Below are 27908 nucleotides of genomic sequence, written 5' to 3' on the forward strand. Positions count from 1 at the left end.
TCCTTGTTACTAGTAGCACAAAGGCTCTGGAAAAGCGAAACGGCCATTGCCCCCAAAAGAAATTCAGCAAATTTGGCGCTTCCAAATCAAAATGCCCCCTCCCTTCTGAGCCCCAGAGTGTGCCTAAACCGCAGTTAGCGTCTACATGTTTGGCATTTCAGTAGCGATGAGAGCCCGCCTAATTTACGGGTGCATGTCTCCAGAAGCATGAGTTGGGCATAATGTACTGGTCACTACAACATACTGGTCACTACCTTGTACGAGTCCATTACAACGTTCTGGTGACTACAACGTATTGGTCAATGGCAGTTTGCAATTTTCACGCAGCAACATCCACTACTGCTTGTTTCTGGAAAACACCCATGTTATCAGATCCATCATTACACCTGTAGATAAATTGCCAAAAGGGTATAATTTCCATAATGGGGTCACTTGAGGGGGGGTTCTGCGTTTTCAGCACTTAGGGGCTCTGTATATGGAGTTCATAAACTAATGTAGGAAAATATGTGCTCCAGGTGGGAAAGAGCGCTCCGTCCCATGCAAGTGTCGCTGCATGGCTAAGCAGTACTGTACAGCCACATATGGGGCATTTCTACATTCAGTACATTCAGCAGAAATTGTGGGACAAATTTTGGTGCCATTTTTACCTATTTCCCAGTGTGAAAATGTAGAATCTAGGGCTAAAGTAAAATTTTTGTGGCAAAAATGTAATTATTTTTTTCTTAACTGCCCAATGGCAAAAAATTCTGTGACACACCTGTGGTGTCAATATTATTACTGAACCCCTAGATGAATTCATTGAGAGGTGTAGTTTGTAAAATTGGGTCTCTTACGGGGGTCCTGCTGACCTGACACCTCAGGGCACTGTCAATGTGACATGGCACCCTCAAACCAGTCCAGCAAAATCTGAACTCCAATATGGCGCTTCTTCCCTTCTGAGCTTTGCACTGTGCCTCAAAAGTAGTTTTCGACCACATATGGGGTATCGGCGAACTCAGGAGAAATTACACAACAAATTTTGGAGTCCATTTTCTCCTGCAATCCTTGTGAAAATGAAAAAATTTGGGGCTAAAACAACATTTTTTTAAGAAAAATATATTTTTTTCATTTTCACGACTCTACATTATAAACGTCTTTGAAGCACTTGGGAGTTAAAGGTGCTCACCACACATCTAGATAAGTTCCTTGAGGGCTCTAGTTTCCAAAATGGTGTCACTTGTGGGAGGTCTCCATTGTTTAGGCACATCAGGGCTCTCCAAATGTGACATGGCATCCGCTAATTTTTCCAGCAAATTTTACATTCAAAAATTCAAATGGCACTCCTTACCTTCCAAGCTCTGCTGTGCGCTTAAACAGTAGTTTTCCTCCACATATTAGGTATCAACATACTCGGGATAAATTTCACAACAAATTGTATGGTGCAATTTCTCCTGTTACCCTTATAAAGATGCAAAATTAGAGTCTAAAAAACATTTGTGTGGGAAAAATGTGATTTTTTTTATTTTCACGGCTCAACATTATAAACTTCTGTGAAGCACCTGGGGGTTCAAGGTGCTGACCTCACATCTAGATAAGTTCCTTGAGGGGTCTAGGTTTAAGAGTCGTGTCACTTGTGGTGGGTTTCTACTGTTTAGGCACATCAGGGGTTTTCTAAACGTGACATGGCGTCTGCTAATTATTCCAGCAAATTTTACATTAAAAAAGTCAAATGATGCTCCTTCCCTTCCGAGCCCTGCTGTGTGCCCAAACAGTGGTTTTCCCCATATATGGGGTATTAGTGTGTTCAGGAGAAATTGCAAAACACATTTTGGGGTCTATTTTCTCCTGTTACCCTTGTGAAAATAAAAAAATGTGTGTTTGGAGTAATTTTTTTGTGAAAAAAAGTTAAATGTTCATTTTTTCCTTCCACGTTCCATTAATTTCTGTGAAGCACCTGAAGGGTTAATAAACTTCTTGAATGTAGTTTTGAGCACTTTGAGGGATGCAGTTTTTAAAATGGTGTCACTTTGGGTATTTTCTGTAATATAGACCCCTCAAAGTCACTTCAAATATGATGTGGTCCATAAAAAAAATGGTTTTGTAAATTTTGTTGGAAAAATGAGAAGTCGCTGATCAATTTTTAACCCTTATAACTTCCTAACAAAAAAAATTAGGTTTCAAAAATTGCGCTGATGTAAAGTATACATATGGGAAATGTTATTTGCTAACTATTTTGTGTGACATATCTCTCTTATTTAAGGGCATAAAAAGTAAAAGTTTGAAAATTGCTACATTTTCAGAATTTTTGCCAAATTTCCATTTTTTTCACAAATACACGCGAGTTATATCGAACAAATGTTATCACTATCACGAATTACAATAAGTCTTGAAAAAACAATCTCAGAATTGGTGGGATCCGTTGAAGCGTTCCAGATTTATTACCTTATAAAATGACACTGGTCAGAATTGTAAAATTTGGCCCAGTCATGAAGGTGAAAACAGACTTGGGGGGGGGGAGTAAATGTGTTAATAACCTCATTAATAGTAGCCAAAGTGTGTAAGTGCGGGAATCTCTGTTCATGGAGCTCATACTCAATACTGAATAAATTGAGATGGTTTGAAATTTTTTTTTTCATTTTTTCATCATTTGCATATCAGTAACATATCTCTATCCTGTCATAATTCTACATCTTTTCCTTCTTGGTGTTTCAATTTCAAAGCTTATTCTTTGTTGTACCACATGACAAAGAAGATAATTATATGTGGTATTGTGATGATTGGCCAATAAAAGAAGAGTTCTGTTTACGGAATGAGTGAAGCAATAGTGAGTTTGGGAAACTCGATTCGTTTTTTGGAACACGGCATCCTGGGATCTGGTCCGTACACCCTCACTAATGTGCTTCAGGCAGGATCTTTTCCTGTTCTGCAAAATTTGTTTACATTTCTCAGAGTCTCGGAGGAATAATATTCTGGCTTTAATACTTTGGTTGTTTTAAACCTTTTTCATGTTCAAAGTAGAGCATGTGATGCTGTAGGTTGTTTATTTTATATGTCACATATGTTTTATACATTTAGCCCCGCATGACCTGTGCGTAAGCAGATTTCCCATCATTGCTTTCGCTTATTCTCTCTTTTTATGTATATTACAAGCACTGATAGCATGTGGTTACACAATTATTAAACTGAAAAAAAAAATAAAAAATCTATTAACCACTTCCCTTCTTTTAACATCTAGCAGATCTATGGGGGACAATTCTGCATGAAAAGCCAGCAATTTTGCAAGAGCTGAAATTCAAATATCTCTGGACATAACCCAACACCAACTGCTTTGTAAACAAAATTCGGTAATTATTGCATTAGTACTGGAAATCTTTAGAGGCAAACCAAACCAATGGCTATAGGAGAGGAGACCACCAAGGTTATGTAATGTTTGCTGATGTAATTTCAACACAGCGTCATCCTTGCAGATGCCTACATCCACTTACAATTTATGTAAGCTTCATGTCATATGTTAGGGTAAGTCCACAAGTCTTGGATCTGGCTATTTCATGTGTATTTTACAAGCGGGTATGTGGCAGAAATTTTAAGTTGACACTTAGATTTCATCCATTGATTTCCCGTGGATGAGATTTAGCACAATTGTCTTTCAATGGGTCTAACCTGTGGCCTTTCTGTGTGGGCTCTATGAGAAGAATCAACATCAACAGCTTATTCTTATCAATTTTTGTCAGAGGCATGGGTAAAAATGAGTGCAGATTTTTCCCGGAGAACTTGAATGGTATAATATACCATATTAATTTGCATTGCATGTGGAGTGTTAGCTGAGGATAAGTATTTAGGTACAGAATTGGCACATAAATCCTTTTAATGCAGAATGTGTAAACAGGGCCTCGAAGTAAAGCGACATTTGGTGGAATTTTTCGGCTGTGGATCAATATAAGGGCACAGTCAGACTGCCGTATTACTCGGGTGAGGACCGCATTGCAATCCTCGGACTGGCCGTCGGCTCTCCTAAGCGTGACGGCTGCATAGAAATACATGCTATGAATTGAAACTCCGGCACTTAAAGTCATGTGATGCAGATTTGTTTATTAAACAATAAAGTGACAAAAATTGAAAAATGGACTCCAATGATAGGAGTTTCAATTCATGGACTATTTGATATTTCACTCCAGAGCACCTTTTACATACAATGAGCACCTGCTATCTATATGATAGAAATACATGCTGTCACACTCAGGTCAGGAGAGCCGACGGCCAGTCCAAGGAATCTGATGCAATCCTCGCGCAAGTAAAACGGCCATCTGACTGCACCCTAAGGCAGTTGAAAGTCAATAGTTCATATTTGTTTTTCTCAGATAAAAAGTGGTGCTTTCTTAGCCAAATCTGTATGTAATACATGGGTATTTTGGCTGCTGTTTCACTGCAGATATCACCTCTATAAAAAAGGGGTGAAATCCATGTCGAAAATCCTCAGCATATACACATCATGAGATAACTACAGATTTGAAATCCTCAGTGTGTTTGTTTTTTCAGGAGAAAGTTTCAGCTACATGTGGATGACGTTTTCGTAACAACATCCACATGTATTGCATTGTAATTTGCTATAGATTTGTAGTTCAGAATCCACAGCACAGACCGATGTCTAAACATGGCCTAAGTGTCAAACACCTACCGTATTTTTGGGACTATAAAACGCACTTTTTACCTCCAAAATTTTGGAGGAAAGTGGGGGGTGCGTCTTATAGTCCGAATACTATATTATTGTATGGCAGTGTATGTTGGTGGGTGTGGGGGAGCGGCAGCGGGGGATCAGCGGGGCACAGGAGGCAGCAGCCGCCTGCTGCAGCCTACGATGTGCCCGCTACTAAAGAAAATTAATATTCCCTGCTCCCCACGCCCATGGGCGTGGAGAGCAATGAATATTCATTTTCCTTAATAGCCGGCACACTGTAGCCACAGCGCGGCTCCTGCTGCCGTTCTGCGGTCTGTGTGCCTGCTATTAAAGCTCATGAATATTCCCTACAACCCACTCCCATGGGTTGTAGTGAATATTCATGGTCCTAAATCAACTTAGAACATCATCGGTCAGGAAAAAAAGAGATCAAGGTTAAAGACCATGTTGTCAGATAATTTCACTGACAGATTGGACACTTTTTATAATTTCTGGAAGGATTGGACACTGAAATTCAGAAAATGATATTTGTGTTGTATATTGTGTTGTAAATTGCATGATTCCTACCAGGAGACTGACTTTGTAGTTTGTATATTGTAATCATATACTGACACCTTGTGGCGTCTGCAGAATGTACTCAACGTGCAATAAACTCTCCAAAGAAATGGAAACCGTTATAAAACAGCATGTTTATTAGAAAAAATAAAGGCTATGTCCTACAGTGTAAGTTCATTAATAAATATATTAACATAAAGTTTAGTAGTCATTAAATTAACACATTAAAAAAGCTAATATACAGTATATAAAAAACTGAAACATTCCAGAAATTCAATCAGAAAAATAATGAGAATACGATTACACTTTATCCACAGAAAATTTTGTTACATGTAAAAATGTTTAAAACTCAAAACTGCTATTTAAAGAAACGTAGCCACTGCACAGGGTGTCCCTAAAGTCTGGACACATAGGCAATAATACATATCTTCAAGAAATTAAATTTATTAACAACATTTTAGTCGATTGGAATATTAAATAACTTCTTCAACATGATTTCCATCATTTGCGACGCAAAGGTTGATGCGCTTTGCAAAATTGTATTATAGTTAATTAAATTAATTAAAATTACAGTTAATGAGAATTCCTATGTGCCCAGACTTTAGGGACATCCTGTATATCCGCTGTCATGGCCATACTAACAATGCAAAAATACATTTGATTTTTGTTTTAATCATGAGACACGACATTTTCATACTAGTAAAGCCTCATTCACACAAATATGTTACATCTACAAATAAGTTTCAAGTTGTAAAGTGCCCTAATATGGCTCCTATAAAAGTCTACTGGGCCTTACTGTACATGCATAAGTCACTGATCTCATATGGACTTGCAAGAATGATTCTTTCAGTTTCATATAGAATCTGACAGAAGAATATTGCACCATGTTTCATTGGATGCATTATTACAAATAAACTCTGTACAGCGCCATAATATGGGACTCTCGTGTGCGCGCTGATTGCTGCCCAAGAAACAACATTTTGGGCAACCATTGTTTAGGAACACACCTGATGGTGCCAATGAAAGCCACATAGTGTTCAATAAATGTTATGCCTACTATATAGTGATATCAGCGTCTAATAGGCAGGCAAACATATTTTAGAATGTAGACAATTTTGGAAATGTTTGAATTCATGTGAAAAACACAATAAACAATGCAATAATAGCTAGCGCGATCTACGACTGCATATAACGAGAAGCAGTTGTCCTCTGGAAATAACTAAAAAAATATATATTTTCATTTCTAGTTTTGAAGTTGAAAGGAAAGAATTTCAGCATGAGACAAATCTGATGAGTAGGCACGCCACTGAGATCTCAAGTCTCTAATCTAATTATCCCAACTCTATATATCCCAGAAAATGAACAAGACGTGTTCAGGTGTAAATATAACAATGTATGACATTATTGCTCGGCCATATACAATGGAAAAGAAATGGAGTGTGACAGCAGACTATATAAATTACCTTCTCCTGCTACTAGCAGGGATGAGTGGACCCATGCAAGATCGGGTTCTGCTACCACAACTTTACCCAAACTTGAACCACAATCAGAACCCCATAAAACACAATGAAGACCCAAAATTTGGATCTGGAAAAAAACTCTCTCTCTCTATGAAACGGACTTTCCCTGGAACTCTGAACATTGCAATGGACTTCAGGGAGAAGTCTGTGTTGACCATTTAGTATCAAACACTAACTGTCCGGTATGAATCCTGAACTTTTAAGTTCAAGTTCGCGCATCTCTAGCTACTAGTAGTTAGGATTTACAAATGTCCGCTTGAGCTGACTATCCTAGACCAGAAACCTATCAACAGCTTAATTCTATATTCAGATTTTTATCTGATTTCTTTATCACTTGATTCCAATTTTTAAGTTGGTAAAAAAAAAACATTAAAGGGGTTATCTGGCCTTAGGGTACAAGTCTGCAGTCATTCTATGTGACTGCAGACTTTTGAATCCTTACAGTGTGCACAGTGCGTGCTGTCAGGATTCTCCGGCACCGGCACCGGGAGTGGCGGGTGCGTGGCTGCATATATGAAATTTGCATTCATGCGATCACGTGCCTATTAGATATGCGCAGCCTTGCTCAACACAAGTGAATTGAGCGAGACAGGACAAGTCTACTCAGGATGTGGCCGGAAGTATGCAAATTGCATACTTGGGGTCACATGACTGCTTGCTCCCATTCCCAGAGAATCTTCACAGCGTGGATAGAGTGACGGCAGACTTGTATCCCAAGGCTGGGTAATCCCTTTAAAAATGCAACATAATTTTTGGTGTAACTAGACTATTCATCTAAATGTCTGATTATTATGATTCGCAACGTAACAGTCTGTTGAGGAAAAACTTTTTTTTTTTAAAGAAGTGAGAAAGAAGGAAAGAAGAAGAGTTAATGCAGCAGAGTACATAGAAGAGAGTAGGAACTGTTGCAGAGATGATGATGTTTATTATTGTGTTTCACCTTTGCATCCTTTCCATCACCCTTAGACCAACTGTTTGCTAATCATGGAGCTGCTTTAGAAAGAGAAGACCCTTCTTGAAGATTTCAAAACCCCCCACGTTATACTCTTTTTTTCTTCTGGTAATTAATCATTTTTAATGGTCGTTATTTTTCTGCTGTGCTTCCTTAGGACATGTTTTACCATAAAGCCTATGTAAAACCTCTGGAAATTTGTTTTCTAATTTTCTCAATGCATATTAAAAAGGAAAATGAAAAATAGCTTTGCAATGGATGATAGTTAAATTGTTTCTACTGTTTTATTTCTAAATTCTTTTCCGCAGACTGTGCGTCTCCTTGGTAACAGACAACAAACAGACTCTATGTAGTCTGATCCTGTTGTCACATCCCCTTCTACCTGTCCTGTATTTCTAGTTAACTTACCAAATGTTTGTTAGTAAAAAGAGACAAACTGCAGAGAATATGAGACGGCAAAACTCAAGGTTAGACTACATAGAATTGTTTGTTTTTTGTCAGTAGAAAAAAAAATAGAGACATTTTAAATACGATTTTTATAAAAGTGCCTCGTTTTCTATTTTAGATGAATTAGGACAAAGAAATAAATTGGTTTTGAAGGTACACATAGCGTATAAATAACAGAATTGTTACTTTAAGGTCCCCCGCTAGCTGACAATCAGTGGGGGGGAGGGGTTACACAGATTATCAGCACTGCCTGGCAGAAGACATCTAGTCTTGCAGTAATAATCTCCTGCTGATAAAACACTGATTGTATTCAAACTACAGCAAGCTGCTGAGCAAGTGACATATCCCTGGAATCAAGCTCTCTGTCCCCACATCATGCTGCTGATTTTATTTAAAAGGGTTGCCCAGGTAAAAAAGGGAAAAAAAAAACAACTTAAATGTGTCAGTCTCTAGGTATCTAGAAGGGTCAGGTCCATCTTCAGCTTGTGCTCCATACAGGAGAGTCAGTACATCATCAGTGCTGTGTGTGAAGAGGGCTAGATGACTACTTCATTTCAAAAGACAAGTCAATCTTTTCTCTGCTTATATATTGGCTGTGGCACAGAAGGGGCATGACTTAGCTATTGAACTATGTAAGTTAGGTGTATCAGTTGCTACTTTAGGTCTATTTAGATATATCAAAGAAAAAATCTATCTAATATTATCTAATATCTAAAATGATCTAATTCTGGACACGTCCTTCCATCCGAAGCCGGGATGGAGGGCGCCTGCGCAGTGTGGCGCCAGAGTCAGCGTGTGCGCATACTGTACTAGGATGCCATTCTATTGAAGACACTGTATAAGCGAATTCGCAGACACAGTGTCTTAAAAAAATGGCGCCGGATAGCACGCTATGCGCACACGCTGACTCCGGCCCCATTTGAAGAGTTGTACTAAAAAATTAACACAGCACTGTGCACGCCCACATCCTGTCGCCATTTTATTTCTAATACACCGTGGGCAGAGCACTACGCAAACGCCGCCCATAAGGCTACTGGAAAAAGGGAGAAAGCTACTTCAAGAATAACAAACAAAAATAAAATCCTTCCAGCAAGTCAAGGTCAAAGTTTTCGCTACTGACCACCAAGGAAACTTAAAGAAATACCACAGAGTTTGCACCAAAAATGTGGTGTACAGAGAACTTTTTGCACAATGAACATTTTTTTGGTGTCAGATAATACTTTAAGAAAATTAAAAATGTACCAATAAAAGTTCAATAGCTAGTATATATTACATATACAGTTGTGCTCAAAAGTTTACATAGCCCAGCAGAATTTTTCCTTTCTTGGCCTTGCTTCAGAGAATATGAATGATAATAAAAAAACTTTTCTCCACTCATGGTTATTGGTTGGGTGAAGCCATTTATTGTCAAACTACTGTGTTTTCTCTTTTTGAATCTTAATGACAACCAAAAACATCCAAATGACCCTGATCAGAAGTTCACATACCCTGGTGATTTTGGCTGATAACATGCACAGAATTTGACACAAATGGGTCTGAATGGCTGCTAAAGGTAACATCCTCACCTGTGACCTGTTTGCTTGTAATCAGTGTGTGTGCATAAAAGCTGAGTGAGTTTCTGGGATCCAGACAGACTCTTGCAACTTTCATCCAGCCACTTACGTTTCTGGATTGGGAAGAAAAATGGGCTGCATGGTTGAGTCGCCAGAAGAAAGCCATTACTGCGCAAATGCCACAAAGTATCTCGCCTACAACACGTTAAACAGCACAGAGACAAGCCTCAAAACCTATGGAACAAGGTAATTTGTAGTGATGAGACCAAAATTGAACTTTTTGGCCACAACCATCAACGTTACATTTGGAGAGAGGTCAACAAGGCCTATGATGAAAGGAACACTATTTCTACAGTAAAGCACGGAGGTGGATTGCTGATGTTTTGGGGACGTGTGAGCTACAAAGGCACAGGAAACTTGGTAAAAGTTGAAGGAAAGATGAATGCAGCACGTTATCAGCAAATACTGGAGGCAAATTTGTACTCATCAGCATGGAAGCTGGGCATGAGACGTACTTGGACGTTCCAACATAACAATGATCCAAAACACAAGGTCAAGTCGACCTGTCATTGGCTACAGCAGAACAAAGTGAAGGTTCTGGAGTGGACATCTCAGTCTCCTGACCTCAATATCATTGAGCCACTCTGGGAAGATCTCAAGTGCGCAGTTCATGCTAGACAGCCCAGGAATTTACAGGAACTGGAGGCTTTTTGCCAAGAAGAATGGGCAGCTTTACCATCTGAGAAAATAAAGAACCTCATCCACAACTACCACAAAAGACTTCAAGCTGTCATTGATGTTAGATGGGGCAATACATGGTATTAAGAACTGGGGTATGTGAATGTTTGATCAGGGTCATTTGGATGTTTTTGGTTGAAATTAAGATTTAAAAAGAGTAAACACAGTAGTTTGACAATAAATGGCTTCACCCAACCAATAACCATGAATGGAGAAAAAGTTTTTTTTGTTATCATTCATATTCTCTGAAACAAGGCCAAGAAACCAAAAATTCTGCCGGGGTATGTAAACTTTTGAGCACAACTGTATATATATATATATATATATATATATATATATATTCATATTTTTTTTAAAACTGGACAACCCTTTTAAATAATGTAATTACTGTATCAAGCAAGTAGGCTGGATTAACAAGGTGCAGCTATGGTGCCTTTATTGCTGCAATTTTCTAAATTTGTCAATGCTTCAGAAACTTTCAATTTTGCAATTTTGTAGTGAAAATGTGGAAAATTTGGAAAATCATGTAAAAGAAAAACAGCATGGATTATATTCTCAGCTATATGACACTTTCCTTTCACTGGGAGGGAAGAATATCTCTTCATGAATCATTCCCCTTTCTGAATTTCCCCATAATTCAGAGAAAGAATGTTGTAAAGGAAACAATGGTGGAAAGAGACATATACAAATTTAAACAAGAGTTTTTGGTCACTTTGATATGCAACAATGCTTTTTTTTTCTGCACCACATAGATTAAACAGATTGGAAGTCGGTTGATAAGAAAGTTCTGCTAATGCAATTAATCAAAGGAGTTTCTAGTGTTTCTTGTGAGAAAGGATCTTAACACAGACCAGATATCACAGTTTGTCACCCACTAGGAATTCCAGCTGACTCCTCAGAGCAGACTAGCTGCCTACTATTGGGAATGAGCAAAACGTGTGTCTTCCTGTCCTCATACAGCACCAAAATGTGCAGATTAATTCCAGTTAAATTTAATTAAATTATAACTTAGATTAAAGATTAAAATATCCAGTTCCCTTCATCCTGAGGAAGCATAGGCTAGTTACTTTGAACTATTATCGTGTACAATATTCTTAGCTAGGTGATCATCTCACCCATTAATTTAATCTAATGCTTAATTTTCCCATTGGTGGCGCTGCAGGGAAATTGACTGCTAAACTGATCACTGAGGGTCTAGGCAGGGGGACACACTTTGTGATCAGTTTATTATTAACAGACCATTCTACCAAGTAGGGATTGTTCAAAGCAAACAAACCCTTTAGGTCACAGATTTATATCTTCTTTGCCTATTAAATGCCTTAAAGGGTTCGTCCGGGCAAAAGGTGTTCTTTACCTGTGGACTGAATTCTATATAAATAACAAATCAAATCCTTTTCACTTGCTGTCAATGTCTTGGATCCAGATGGAGGCACCAGAAATGATGGCGTACCCATTCACCAAACTACAGCACCGTTGCAGCTTGTGATGTGACTTGAACCGCGCATCATTGGATGTTTCTCTGAAGTCGTCTGATCCCTGTGGCCTGACAAAAACTGCTGCAATCCTGTGGCTGATTGAATGGCGCAGATATCGCTTCCGGTACTGGCTTACAACAAAAGCGAGCCTGTGCTTACTCCAGGAGTGTGACAGCAGGTGAGTATAATTTGCTTTGTTCATTTTACAGAATCCAACCCCCCAAGAAAAGGGCACTTTTTACCCAGACAACCACTTTAATTTATGTGAAAAAGGCACAAGCACAAACATTATTCTATTAGCTCTTTGTTTAGGATGAAAGTGAATGTAATCGCCATCAATAGACAGCATACATCTACTTCTTTAATTGTTCCTGGTTCACATAAACTCCACCACACAAGAGTAAAGGTTTGGTTTACTACTATGATATTGATGACCTTTCTTTAGGGCGCAGTCAGATGGCTGCAAAAATCGGACCGAGATCGGATTGTAATGTTTGGACTGGCTGTGGCTCACCCAAATATATTTCTTTACAGCTGTTACGCTAGGGTCAGGGCAGCCATGGCCAGTCCTAGCATTGCGATCCGATATCTATGGCCGTCTGACTGTGCTCTTAGGGGTAGGTCATCAATATCAGAATGGTGGGGTACTGACACTCGGCGCCCCCATCTCCACCATACATTCCTCCTGATACCGAAGAACTCTGGATAACTCAGCAACAGCCTGAGTTTCTGGCTTTTGCCCAATTTTAGGATCTGTTCTGAAAATACCCTTCCACATAAATAATGGATGAATATTCTTAGGGAACATTTACATCTGGCAGATTTGTTATTGAATTTTCTGAAACTAGCATATTTATTTAAATGGAGTTTGTAGAAATCCATATGCTTGCTGCCAAAATAACACCATTTAGATTCAAGATTGAAGAAAATATTTAAAGTTTAATATAAAAAAAAAAAATTTAAAAGCTATAGACATGGGGATGGAAACTGTCATAATGGTTGTCACTGGCACATTTATAGAATAAAATTGGGCTGCCCAATGGCAAAACTAAAGGAAAAGTCAGGGCAAAACTAAGGGGCTTGACAGAACAGTTATGAACTAGGATAAAAAAATATTTTCTGACGTACTTGGCACCGAAACTCTGCTACAAAGTTTTTAAAATAGTTTGAAGCCAAAAAGAATGAGTGAAGTGAAATGGTAATTTTCAGAAAATGTATTATTGCTGCAGAGAAGAGAATAAAGGGTTAATTTAAGAAATGAGACTAACTTTTAGCAAGAAAATGCGTCATATCTACCATACAAGCATGGACTACTGGGATTTAGTTTGATGCAACGTTAGATTGCCTACACTGTCTCCATTATTCTTTTACAGTTTAGTTAGTAAATTTGGGATATTATGTAAATTTTGCCTCGAGTTCCTATACTTCTTGAAATAGATACAATGCACGTGTCATTATTTAGGCTGCTCGAAATAGAAAACTTATGAATCATTGGGTAGTAAACATAGATTTTTGGGATATTTATCTGTTGTGTTCTCAGTAAGTATAGTCTACTCTTAAAGGGAATCTATAAGCAGGTTTTTGTAATCTGAGAACAGCATGATGTAGGGGCTGAGACCCTATTTCTAGCAATGTGTAACTTGTTGAGCTGTGTGCTGTCATTTTGATCAAATCACTGTTTTCCTCTGCTACAGATCTAGTAATGCTCAAAATTCTGAACTCTGTATAATCCCATCCACACCACTGATTGTCAGCTTCCTGTGTACACTGTGCATTGACAGAAAGCTGCGAGTCAGTGGTGGGGGCAGGGTTAAACATATCAGGAGGACTAGGAGGCCGAAGACACCTAGCCATGTAGTGATAATCTCTTGCTGATAAAACACTGATTTTATTGAAACAGCATACATAGCCTAGTAAGTGACACATTATTGGAATCAGGCTCTCAGCCCCTACCCCATACTGCTCTCAGATTTCATATCAAAAACCTGCTGACAGATTCCCTTCAATGAAGCAGTCTAGCTTTTTATTTCAACACTGCATTCGTCTTTTATACATAGAGCACTCACTTCCCTGCAGTTCAGCCTCCTCTTTCTTCTCTTCATAAATCATCTTGATTCCCAGATTTCACTCTGAATTTTATTAAACTATCTTCTGCAGTAATTTCCATGATGCATCTTTACAGCATAACATGAGCAGCTAGAACCAGTACCATCTCTCCCTTCTGTGGTAACTATTATTATCCCTTCCTCTATATCAACATAAATAAGATACTAGACCTTAGATACACAGTCAATGCAACTGAGCTGTCAACAGGAGATGTGCAATCATCATCAGTGACTGTCATAGGAGTTTCTGTGTCCCCCTGCAAAAAACTATATATGCAATTTCAAACAGGAACCTTTGGTGACTGAGATAGTAAACCCATCTGAGAACATAAAGCCATATAATTCCAAGGAGATCACCATGACATCACATGATAACAACTACTAAATAAGGTCATACTAGCTGAATTTTACATATTGGGTTACTGGTGAGAAAATTCATCTAAAAAAAAATTCACTCGCTGAACAACTACTTTAAGTGCTTAATTTCACATATTTTTTAAGTTGCAGAAATAGAAACAACTTATCAGAATGACATCAGGAAATGTAACGTACTCTGAGGAAGTCACAATTTGTTTCCACATGTATTTTCCCTGAGTATAATACATTTAACCCATATAGACATAAATAACCAACTCAATCAAACAATATAACAAGTCTGTTTTTGGTTAATTTCTTGGAATATTGTGCAATAAAAATACCATTTGGCTTAGATAAAAAGTCATTAAGTTGCTAAGTAACATTAAATGAACTAGTATGCAAATCATTGGTTCCATATTTTCATTAAAATACAAATATGCAGAGATAATAAGAGTCTTTTTAGTGACCCTGTCACATCAGTCTTGAATGTTTGTTTCATTGCATTTCCCAGACTGTCTCCTAATTCAATAAATGGTTTGGAAATCCTGTCTTTACAAAACTATTAACTTTTTGGTTGTCTTTTTCTTTTCATTCTTTCTCATCAAAACTTTCTTAAAGGGGTTGTCCCATAATTACATCTTATTCTCTATCCACAGGATAAGTGCTAGATCTTTGATTGCTGGGATTCCCAGTGTTGAAGCCATTACTAATGGGAACAATGGTCCCCTAACTGAATAGAGTGGTGGTCTCACTGCCATAGTCAATGGGAATATAGAAATAGCTGAACAGGGCTTGGCCTCATTAGCTTTTTCAGTCCCATAGACTCTGAACACTGTGGGAATGCACATGCTTCACCACCGTTCTAGTCATAGAATTGGGGTCCCCGTTCTCATGGGTGTAGCAGTGGGACACATTTCAAGTTGTAATTGTCAGACAACACCTTTCAGATATGTTTCAATGAAGGGTACATATTCTTTAAGTACTAAAAGATGCGAGCGAGCCAACAAATTGTGTCTTCTTCAGAATCCATTAAACCGTAAGTTATGGTGATGTAATAATAAAAGTTGCTCTTTTAACAAACCCTAAAAATCATACACAGATGTACAAATGTAGAAAACGTTAAACCACCCCCGCTCCTGCTAATATTAAATATACACTTTGGCCCCGATTCATCAAAGCTTTTATGCCAGAAAATTGGGGTAAATATTTTTTTGAAAAGTCGCAAATTTTTGCACAACACGAGGCTGGGCAAAAATTGTGACACTTTTGGTGTTTTCTCACCCAGCTCCGACAAAGTGGATCGGGGCCTATGTGTGCTACATTGGGGTACACCAGTCTTTCCCTAGGGTTATGATCCACATTTATCTCCAGGTCCACATATATACAGGGGCTCCAAAAAAGTATGATTGCTCCTATTTTCCTTTCTTTAAAAAAAAAGAAAAGGCACATCAGAATCAGACTAAACTTAAGAGCATCAGAGTCTTAAAGGGGTTGTCTACTATTAGGACAACCGCTTGTCATCACCCACGCTTTGCCCCAATAATAAAAAACAAAACTCATACTCCCCTCCCATGCTGGCGCAGTGCCCACGGTGTCGGCACTCGCTCTCCCCGGGTTTCTCGTGCCGTGTTGGGACACGTAAGCCAGGCGCCCAGTCAGCGCCGGCATCACCGTCTCCGCCTTCTGTCGAACTGAACATGAAGAGGAAGTCCAGGCTGCGGCAGATCTCTGACTTCCTCTTCATGCTCAATTCGTACGAAGGAGGGAACAGTGACGCCAGCGCTGATTGGGCGCTGGGCACCACGTGTCACAACAGCAGCATGGGAGCCCCAGGGAGAGCGAGTTCCGACACCGCTGGAATGGCGCTGGCACAGGAGGTGAGTATAAGCTTTTTTATTTTATCGGGGCCAAGCTTGGGGTATGACAAGGAATTGTCCAAGTAGTGGACAACTTCTTTAAGGGAGGAAAAAGACATAGGAGACAAGGCATTTGGTGGCCAGGGCACAGGGCTAAGATAGAACCTTATCACCGGTCTACCTCTGCACCAGGGTCAGGACCGTATCGCTGGAACTTTGGTTGGAGTAACAATATTACACCAAGCATTTGTTTTCTTTCCACTCTACCTACATAACAGGCATTAATGCCCTGGCACAATAAAACATTACATAACAACCTGTAACTGATATCTGTTATCACACATAGCTACAATAATAAAGGCATGTATGTATATCATCTCACCGGGCTCATGGTAGTATGGCAATAGTGAAATCCAAGCATACAAGTCATGTAACACAATCACATTAGTACAAGGTATGTTTCGTAATGCAACAATGATCATTTTTAGAGACGCAAATTCTGCTGGATTTACATTTCCAAGATTAGTTATAAGGCCACCAGTATGTTAATATTTACGAAGATGTCCACCCATGAAAGAGGACCTGTCATGTCTGTTCTAGCATATATCGTATTTCCCATAAAATTACAATCCTGAAGCATCATTTCTCATAAGAGTGCAGTTCCTTTGTTGTTCCTTCTGAAAAATGTTTAATGCATAGACAGCTGGGTGTTACCATTCCCCTTTTAAAAAGGGTGTAATTCTTCCCAGTCTGATACTGTGAGCTATGATTGGATAGTGAAAGACTGTGCAGGGACACACCACCATCTGGTAACACCTTGTTGAAAATGTATTCATAAATTTCTAGGAGGAGCAACAGATGAAAGGTACATCAAAAGAGGCACAGCATAACATAAGCTAGAACACTTGCTGCATAATGTTCTATCATGAGATCACTGTATATACAGAATACACTTGTAGTGACAATAGGCAGACAAAATGTTATGTGCAGAGGATTTGGAGCTCTGCGGCAGAAAAAAACGCTTAATTTGGTATAAAAATATAGTAAGAAGTTTATCAACACAAACCCCCTAATAAATTTAAAAAAAAAAGAAAATAATAAATTAGTGTCAAAGTGTAGACATTACTTTAATATATGTAATAATATGGACATTTCAATCCACAATTGCATGTCTTCTGTAAATCCAAAACCAATGTACAGAATTATTGTAATATCCTCGTTATTGATAACACTGGTATACAGTGATTTTGGTGCCAACAATGCCTGAACAGTTTTATATTAAGTTTATGGTACTGATTAAGAATACGACTTTGGCTTTGCCGGATTGGCTCTAGTTTTTGAGATATTTAATTGTTAATTAATTACAGTAGAATTTTGGCTTCAAAAAGTGGCTTTTATAGCACTGTAGGCCTCCAAATTGAGGCACAATAACTAATGGGATATTTCATTACCTAAGACACTGTTAAAGAGTCAAAAGACCAAAAGCTGTTGCATTTGTTATCACACACATGTGGCATTGGGGGAATGCATTATTTTCATGGATGAATTATCTCAAAAACTAGAACCAATTCAGCAAAAGCAATGGATTTTTTAATTCAGCACCCTCAAAATACCCTAAATCCATTCAAAAAACCTTGTCAACTAAAAAAAAAAAAATTTTTGTAGACCTGTGATAATTGAAGGGGTTTTCTCATCATCAAAAATAAGTAAAATTGCAAAGTGCTAGTAAAAACAAGCAATTTTGCAATTAGCCTGCTTTTAAAAATCCTCAGTTCCAAAGAAGGGAGGGATTTTTAATTCTACAACTTATTCTCATTGCCTAGGTTGCCGGCCACCTCTATCGGAAACGGCTTGTTTCCTGGCAAGGAGTGCAGCTCATGCAAGCTCTTTGCTATAGAACTTGCAAGGGCTGCTCTGAAGCGGGCTGAAGCATGCAGTTTGGACCAACGACGAAGCCATGTTGCTGGTATGATGGTCAATTATCAGGGTCATATTCCCCCCTCCCCTCACAGACAAGCAGAAAGCTGGGAGGCAGGGAAACAGTGCGCTCCTGAAGGCAAATCATGAGAACCTTTTAAAGGGAACCGGTTTTCCTGATGATTTAGGGTAATCTGCAGGTAAATAGCTGCTCTGCACACACATGCAGCACATGTATGGTATATATGCTGCAGATTAGGCTGTCAAACTGTAACTGTTCCCTCCATGGGACATTGACTGGAAGCGAGCAGCTGCAGGGAGAATAAAACTTCATTTTCTACCTGTAGCTGCTGCTCCAGTAAGCTGGCTACATGGGATTTAAACACCATTTACCATCAGATTACCCCTATACATGCAGGTATATAGCCTTCTGGACATGGCAGGTTGCCTCTAAAACTGCCATATAATACAAAAAGTTGTTACTTTTATGGTCACTTTAAAGAGTCACTTTAAAGATGGAAGTAAAGTTATATCAAATGTATTAGAGCAGTTTTTTGTACCCTAGGACAACATTTAACTTAAATCTACATCTTTTAGTCTCTTTTAGGTTCTAATTTTTTTATTAAACGCTGTCATTTTGGATAACTATACCCCAACTTTATCTTTATTTTACATCATCGTTTTTTAGACCATTAACACACAAAATGTGCATATTATTAGTAAATTCAATAAAGGCCTATTTTTGCACCTAAAAACTATTACAGTACTTCACAACTGAATGAATGAAAGCCACCTAAATGTTTCCCTTGTAGCAGTTTAAGCACTCGAAAGTTGTTTTTTCCATGTCCACAGATGTAGCAGAACTGATTGTGTCATTGAACTTTTTTTGTGCATCAACAATATTACAAAGCTTAGAGTCCAATGACAAACTCATCTCAATGCATCTGTATTGTGACGAGGTTATAACCCTCTCTGTGGAGTGCACATACAATCTAGCTAAAGTGTAATCAGTGCTTCGTAAAAAACATACAAAAGGTAATAAAAAGAATAAAGTGCTAGATTCAAACCTTGTACCGTACAGTAGTAATGCACATGGATCTAGTAGAGCAGCTAGTAACAACTCTCTGTAGTTATGTCAGTTCCCAAATCTATAGAAGATGAGACAAAAATCATGTAGTAAAAAGGAGTCACTTCATGCCATCACTTGTAGAACGTCACTCTCTTCTTATGATTAGTCTTTTTCTAGGTAAACTAGGGCATCCGTTCCGATGGTTTCTGTGTTGGCACATGCGGAATAAACAGGCCCGGCCCATTTATATGGCATTAATATCATTCTAAAAAATGTCTAGAAAAAAGCATAAAAGTCACTGGATGCAAACGCCAGAGTGATGTGCGTCACCTAATGCACTTAAAACTTGCGCTTGAATGCTTCGTGTGCTGCCAGCCTCCCAATGTTGATATTAATGTCCTCTGGTTTTTCCCGAGTATACGTCACGGTCCTTGAGTACACATTGTGCAGGCCATTTTTATCCTGTTGAGAAAAAAATTTAATATGAGACAGCCTTCACCTATTTTTGGTCAATGTGTCCGTTTTTACCACCAGAGCAGCATTGTACATTCTTGTATGCAAAATTGAACTGGAAAGAAAAACGTCCATGTCTCTCCTACCCATTAAACACAGAAAATCAAACACGGTGACACTTGGATGACTACAGTGGGCTCTCTGTTTTGTGATGGTCCCATTGACTTGAATGGGCAACCTTACTCCGTGACTCAATCAAAAACTAACACGCCTCCATTTTTTTTTTGAGGACACTCGGTCCGCAAAAACAGACATGTGAACAACCACATGGACTATAATGGTTATGTATTCTATCCGTGAAACAAACAGATCATGTACGTAAAAAGTGAGATCTTATGGAGACTAGCAGGGAGAGATTCCAGTTGTTGGGGCATCTTACCTTCATTGATGTTGGCACCCTGTAGTCAGATGAAGAGTTCCTCCTGTTGTTACTGCATTGTAAGAAACTAACTCTGATTATAAGTATAGAAAGAAACCCAATAAGGAAGGTTGCTGTAAAGATGATGAAAAATATCTTCAGGATCCAAGGGTCTGAGAAGCATTCTGAAAAGAGAAAGTAAATGATAGGTAATGACGCTATGGAATGAAACTGAAAGGGAGAAAATACAGATTAGATATTAGAAAATAACTTTTTGACAGTGAGGGTGATCAATGAGTGGAACAGGCGGCCAAGACAGGTGGCAAGTTCTCCTTCAATGGAAGTCTTCAAACAGAGGCTGAACAGACATCTGTCTGAGATGGTTTAGTGAATCCTGCATTGAGCAGGGGGTTGGACACGATGACCCTGGAAGTCCCTTCATTCTATGGTTCTTTGACTTACTTTCATATACTGGGTAAGGATGCTGAAAGCCCACAATGACTGTCTCCATCAATGACATGATCAGACAGAACATGTATGTCCTGACCTCAGTATGAGGACAGATTATTTGAGGGAGTGGTAGGGAGACATCAGTGTATATTAATCATACAATTGCAGTATTAAGGAATAAAAGGCTGTTCATATTAAGTATAACTCTTATTATACAAATATTATGATTCCAACAAGGTAAGATTACATGATATGACAAGGAACGTCTTTTTGTGAGGGTCACATTGTCATCATGTCATTGATGGAGAGAGTAATTGTGGGCTTTCAGCATCCTAACCCAGTATATATACAGTATATAATTTGCAACCATGCTACTTTGGAAGATAAAGAGTCATTACAAACAGAGTGATCTATTTCAAGTGTTTATTTCTGTTAATGTTGATGGTTATGGCTTACAGCCAATGAAAACACAAAAGTCATTATCTCAGTAAATTAGAATACTTTATAACATCAGCTTGAAAAATGATTTAAAAATCTGAAATGTATGTTCAGTAAATGCCCTCAATACTTGGTCGGGGCTCCTTTTGCATCAATTACTACATCAATGCGGTGTGGCATGGAGGCGATCAGCCTGTGGCACTGCTGAGGTGTTATGGAAGCCCAGGTTGCTTTGATTGCAGCCTTCAGCTCGTCGGCATTGTTGGGTCTGGTGTCTCTCATCTTCCTCTTGACAATACCCCATAGATTCTCTATGGGGTTAAGGTCAGGCGAGTTTGCTGGCCAATCAAGCACAGTGATACTGTTGTTTTTAAACCAGGTATTGGTACTTTTGGCAGTGTGGACAGGTACCAAGTCCTGCTGGAGAATGAAATTTCCATCTCCAAAAAGCTTGTCGGCAGAGGGAAGCATGAAGTGCTCTAAAATTTCCTGATAGACGGCTGCGTTGACTTTGGTCTTGATAAAACACAGTGGACTTACACCAGCAGATGACATGGCTCCCCAAACCATCACTGATTATGGAAACTTCACACTAGACCTCAAGCAGCTTGGATTGTGGCCTCTCCACTCTTCCTCCAGACTCTGGGACCTTCATTTCCAAATGAAAATTGGAACTCTGTGACCTTGTAGAGCAGGGGTCCTCAAACTACGGCCCGCGGGCCACATGCGGCCCGCGGAGGATTTTTATCCGGCCCGCCGAGCTGTGGGCAGAGGAGAGTGGTGCCAGCGCCCGCCCTTCCCCCCCGCTCACTCAGGGCCCCGGCAGCCAGATACTTGCCTCTCCCCGTGCCTCCGCAGATCCGCTGTCTTCCTGGTGCGCGCTCCCTGTGACGTCTCAGGTCAGAGGGTGTGGTGACGTCTTTACACCGCGCCCTCCCCTGAGCCATCACAGGCAGCGCAGAGCGGGATGAGGCCGGCGACGCTGGAGTCCGGACCCGAGCAGCTGCAGCAGGTGAGGAGGAGGGAGGTGAGTATTGCATTTTTTTTTTTAAAAGTATGGAGGCATGGGGTGTAATATTAGGGGTGACATCCTGCATGGGGCATTATATGGGGGGGTGACATGCTGCATGGGGCATTATATGGGGGGGGGGTGACATCCTGAATGGGGCATTATAACGACAGGGGAGTGATATCCTGCATGGGGCATTATATGGGGGGGTGACATGCTGCATGGGGCATTATATGGGGGGTGACATCCTGAAAGGGGCATTATAACAACAGGGGAGTGATATCCTGCGTGGCGCATTATATGGGGGGGTGACATCCTGCATGGGGCATTATATGGGGGAGTGACATGCTGCATGGGGTATTATATGGGGGGGTGACATCCTGAAGGGGGCATTATAACGACAGGGGAGTGACATCCTGCGTGGCACATTATATGGGGGGGTGACATCCTGAATGGGGCATTATAATGACAGGGGAGTGACATCCTGCATGGGACATTATATGGGGGGGTGACATCCTTCATGGGGCATTATAAAGACAGGGGAGTGATATCTTGCATGGGGCATTATATGGTGGGAGAAAGGGACATCCTGCATGGGGCATTATATGGGGGGTGACATACTGCATGGGGCATTATAAGGGGGGAACAGCCTGCATGGGGCATTATAAGGGAGAAATAGCCTGCCTATTGAGGACCTATACTGCCTATTGGGGACATTTACCTGCCTATTGAGGACCTATACTGCCTATTGGGGACATTTACCTGCCCATTGAGGACCTATGCTGCCTATTGGGGACATTTACCTGCCTATTGGGGACATTTACCTGCCTATTGGGGACCTATGCTGCGTATTGGGGGCATTTACCTGCCTATTGGGGACATTTACCTGCCTATTGAAATACCGGTTTATCTAACTTTACTTGTTCTTTATTTTAAATATTGTATTTGTTCCTGTATTGTTTTTTTTACGTCAAAATAAGATATGTGCAGTGTGCATAGGAATTTGTTCATAGTTTAAAAAAAAAAAACTATATTCCGGCCCTCCAATGGTCTGAGGGACAGTGAACTGGCCCCGTGTTTAAAAAGTTTGAGGACCCCTGTTGTAGAGTGTGTCAATGACTGCCTTCTGGACATCTGTCAAGTCAGCAGTCTTCCCCATGATTGTGGAGACTACTGAAACAGACTAAGGGACCTTTTCAAACTCTTACAAAGCCTTTGCAGGTGTTTTTTGTTAATTACCCTAATTTACTGAGTTAATGACTTTTGTGTTTTCATTGGCTGTAAGCCATAATCATCAACATTAGCCGAAATAAACACTTGAAATAGATCACTCAGTTTTTAATGACTCTATATAATATATGAGTTTCACTTTTTGTATTGAAGAACTGAAATAAATTAACTTTTTGATGATATTCTAATTTAGTGAGATGCACCTGTATATAGAGTCCAAATAAGAAGCAAAAAACGTCATATGATATTGGTGACATATGGCAGCATAATAAACCACTACGAAAGCCATATTAGGTCTTCTTCACACCATATGGATAAGTTCCTGAACCCATAAAATGACTACAGAATCAATGTGCACATCTAGCACAGACACACAGATTTTTGTGCTTAGTTCTCAGTAAAAGTTAAAATGACCTTGAATGAACTTGAAGGATAATCTGATAATTATGAAAACAACAAGGCCATAGCTGTCTAGTTGAGAATATAATTTACTGACAAATGTGCCTTATTCATAAAGAACTGGTAAGTAAATGTGGATGTCATATTCCAGCTGTTCATTTAGCAGGGTAAGTTAGAAACTGAATATAAATGATTAGAGTGAATACTGCACTTTTCCTTTGCGCTTGTTTTCTTAAATATATGTCCCATTCCTTTATTACTGTTCCATATTTAATTCAAATGGGAAAGTTTTTTCAGTTTACTGACTCTTCTGAACCAAGCGATAATAACTTGTAACAGATGTTCTTTAAGGCGGAAATCAAACAATAGTCATGTTTTGTAATTAACATGTTATGTTTGAGTCACGCTGTGCACATGATTTGCGACAGTTTGACAGCTTTAATACATGTGAGGAATTCTTGTTTCTTAGGCATTCCTCACATGTAGTAAAGCTGTCGAACAGAAACATAATGGTCGAGCACACTGAAGATACTCGGCGTGCACCCGAGCATGCTCTCCGAAAGGGTTAACAGAACATACTCGCTCATCACTACTGTGCGGCAATAATGAACATTATTCCCTAGGTCATTGTGTTTACAGCAATAACAAAGTTTTAAAGGGAATCTGTCAGTAGGAACAACCTTCCTAAGCTATCTATATGGACATATAGGTCATAGCAAGCTGAATAAAATGATACCTTGAAATCTGTGATAGATGTCTTACTCCAGAGAAATCCACATTTTTCTTAATATGTAAATGAGCTGTTAAGATCTATGGGCCGGAGATAGATCTCCCTGAGAATCTGCCTCCTGGGCTTAATTTAAATGAAAAGGGAAAATTACCAGTGTGAGACATGTAGGTCAGGAGAGCAGACTGTCAGTCATTACATGTCTCACGCTGCTAACAATCCCTTTTCAATTAAAATAAAGCTCTGGAGGCAGATTCTCAGGGAGATCTGTGTCCGTCCCAAAGATCTTAACATCTCATTTACATCATTTAACTTCTCATCTCATTAAGAATAACGGGCATTTCTCTGGAATAAGACATCGTATCGCAGATGTCAAAGTATCATTTTATTCAACTTTCTATGACCTACATGCCCATATAGATGACCTAGCAGGGTTGATCCTACTGACAAATTCCCTTTAATACGTTTATAAAATAAAAAATATATAGAGTATTTTTCGGACTATAAGACGCACTTTTTTCCTCCAGAATTTTGGAGGAAAGTGGGGGGTGCGTCTTAGAGTCCTGATGTACCTAAGGCCTCATTCACATGTCCCTTTTTAACACCAGGCCGTCCTCCACATTGTAGGTGTGGTGCCAGTTTTCACACAAACTGGAGAAACATACACACTTAGACCTATTCAAAAGTGTCACTGAGTTCAGCGCAGTTCAGGGGCCTGCTCACTGCAGCGAGTCATTCTCTGCTCCTCAGCGTGTGCGGTCGCCTCAAGCCACCATGCACGGTGATGAAGAAATGTCGGTCAGATGGAATATGGCATGGGACACGGGATTATTTCATATTCGGACGGGTGAGGGATATTGTTCTTTTTTATTTTTGGTTTATTTACAGGGGACAATGGCTTCAGGGAATTAGGTGTAAAAGGTAAGTATAATAGGTTTCTTATTTTATTCATATTTTTACACTTGTTGGAGACAGCGGGGGCAGAATACTACTCTCAACATTCACTTGCTCGCGCTGATATCAGGGCAAGCAGAGGAAAATGATGAGACTTGCTTCCAGCACTTGGGAAGAGCGAAAACTGTACCGTGAATTCCCAAGCATCAGTAAGTGTGATTCTGATGTGGCACACATGCAGCACATGGTTGCCACACAAGAACACACAGACAGATATCTCCGGAAATATCAGGACGTGTAAAACAGGCCTTATAGTGTGGTTGTAGCTGTAGGACAGGAGCGGCAGTGGCGGAAGAGAGGGTCACAGAGGCAGGAGCTGGTGGCTGCAGCTAACACTGTGCCCGCTGTTAAAAAAAATTAATATTCACTGCTCCCCACACTCATATTCCCTCCCACCTCTATGCACTGAATCTGGCGAGAGATGGGAGGGACTATGGGTGTGTGGAGCAGTGAATATTAATTTTCTTTAATAGCAATCACACTCTTTACCGCAGCCGCCTGCAGCTGCACGGCGATCAAGTGTGTCCGCTATTAAAGCGCATGAATATTCACTGTTCCCCACGCCCATAGTCCCGTCCACCTCTATGCACTGAAGCTGGCACAGAGAGGTGGAAGTGGAGAGCAGTAAATATTCATTCTCTTTAATAGCGGGCACAAGTGATCACCCAGCCGCTGCAGGAGTCGGTGGCTGTGGATAACAGTGTGTCCGCTAATAAAGAGAATGAATATTTACTGCTCCACACGCCCATAGTTCAGGGTGTGGAGAGCAGGGTGTGGAGTCGGAGTCATGGAGTCGGTGTCCATTTTGGAGGAGTCGGTATAAAATGGACCGACTCCAACTCCTAAAATATATAATAAATTGGATACAGTAGTTCAATGCAGTTAGTGGGGAATATATTTTCATAAGAATTTGGGAAAGTTAAGAAATGTCCTATAAATGTCAGTCCTATTCCTGATCTAAGGGTCTAGACTTTTAGCAGAGATGAATCTGTGCTACAGTAAATTTATCACTTAAACAAGAGCCATGTATGAGGGAGTCGGAGTCGTGGAGTCGATGTCATGGAAATTGAGAAGTTGGAGTCGGATATTTGGCTTACCACTCCACAACCCTGGTGGAGAGCAGTGAATATTCCAGCAGCTGACCTCAGCGTGTGGGGGCACATGGAGGTGACATCATGTGCTGCTTGCACGCTGAAATTAGCTGCTGGTATCAGAACAGGGCGCAATGCTGTGAGGGAGTGGAAGGAAGGAGAGTATTATTTTTTAGATTTTTATGTGTGCCGCGTGATGAGGGCACTATATACCAGGATGAAGTGCCATGTATACCAGGATGGGAATGGGATGGAGGCCATGTATACCAGGATGGGATGGAGGTCATGTGTACCAGGATGGGGATGGCATGGAGGTCATGTATACCAGGATGGGGAAGGGATTGAGGCCATGTATACCAGAATGGGAGGCCATGTATACCAGGATGGGGGGGGCCATGTATACCAGGAAGGGAGGCCATGTATACCTGGATGGAGTCTGGGGGGCCATGTATACCCGGATGGGGGGCCATGTATACAAGGATGGGGATCATATATACCTGGATAGGAATCATATATACCAGGATGGGGGGCCATATATGCCAGGGTTATGACCACATTTTTTGCTTCAATTTTTTTCTATTTTCCTCCTCTAAAACCTAGGTGCGTCTTATGGTCCGATGCATCTTATAGTCCGAAAAATATGGTATATATATTGTAAAAAATAATTATACATTTTTGTGCATTTTATCATATTTTAGCAGCTATATCTTGTTGATCTTCATTAGATGGAGCTGTTTTTGCAGAGCGAGAGAACTGTAGTTTTTATTGACACCAATTGGGATACATCTGACTTTTTGACTACTTTTGCACATTTAATTGCTTTTTTGGGGAAGTGAAAAAAAAATCTTCTTTGGGGAAGCCCCCCCCCTCAAAAAAAAACAAAAACAAAAAAGCAATTTGCCACCAGCTTCTTTTTTTTTGAGCCAGTGTGGGGGAAATAATGCAATAATTTAATAGTTTGGACAGCTACAATGTGACAATAACAATCATGCTTTTTTATTGTTTATTTAACAAATGGGCATTTTTCTAAGTTTAAATGTTTCTCTTTATTTTTGAAAATGTTTTTACTTACTTTTACGTATTTTTGTTTTTCTTCCCACCATTAGGACTTGAACAAGCGATCTTTTGTTCACTTGCACAACATACAAGGCAATTTTTTTGTATTGCAGTGTATTGTTCTGTATCGTCTCATTCTGGAGTGCAAGCAAACATCTACTGTATCTACTATCTTTGTCTGTTTTTTTTTCTTTATTTTACTGTATTCGCTGATTTTATGAGTCATCATATGCTTGTACTCCTTTTGCAATATCTAAATACATAATATAATTGTTGAAATAAAATTAATATTGGTGAGGAAGGGTTTCTCAGCCGTATACTATACGCATGGCAGGCCTTTCACTAGGCAGAGTCATCGTTCTTAATGACTCCCACTAGAACTATTCTCTAAGAGATCCTCAAAGGCTGCAAGTCATCAGTCATCAACTTGTACGATTAGAATGACTTCTTCTAATTCCCCCGACTTCCTAAAACACAACTGAATG

At 39.7% G+C, this 27908-nt stretch overlaps 1 protein-coding gene across 1 annotated transcript in view; it reads right to left on the minus strand.

Moving 5' to 3' along the window:
• Positions 1 to 13995: 13995 nt before the first annotated feature.
• ITGB8 (integrin subunit beta 8) overlaps positions 13996 to 27908 on the minus strand; it is a 147469-nt gene continuing 133556 nt past the window's right edge. Inside the window, exons 13-14 of the mRNA XM_073677835.1 lie at positions 20091 to 20254; positions 13996 to 19660 (exon numbers count right to left, since the gene is read on the minus strand). Coding sequence (XP_073533936.1) covers positions 19538 to 19660; positions 20091 to 20254 — 287 coding nt within the window. The 3' untranslated portion in view covers positions 13996 to 19537. The remainder of the gene's footprint in view (positions 19661 to 20090; positions 20255 to 27908) is intronic.

The sequence above is a fragment of the Phyllobates terribilis genome, unplaced genomic scaffold, assembly GCF_046119375.1.
Source record: "Phyllobates terribilis strain yellow unplaced genomic scaffold, ASM4611937v1 Scaffold_4__5_contigs__length_816908805, whole genome shotgun sequence".
Lineage (NCBI taxonomy): Eukaryota > Metazoa > Chordata > Amphibia > Anura > Dendrobatidae > Phyllobates > Phyllobates terribilis.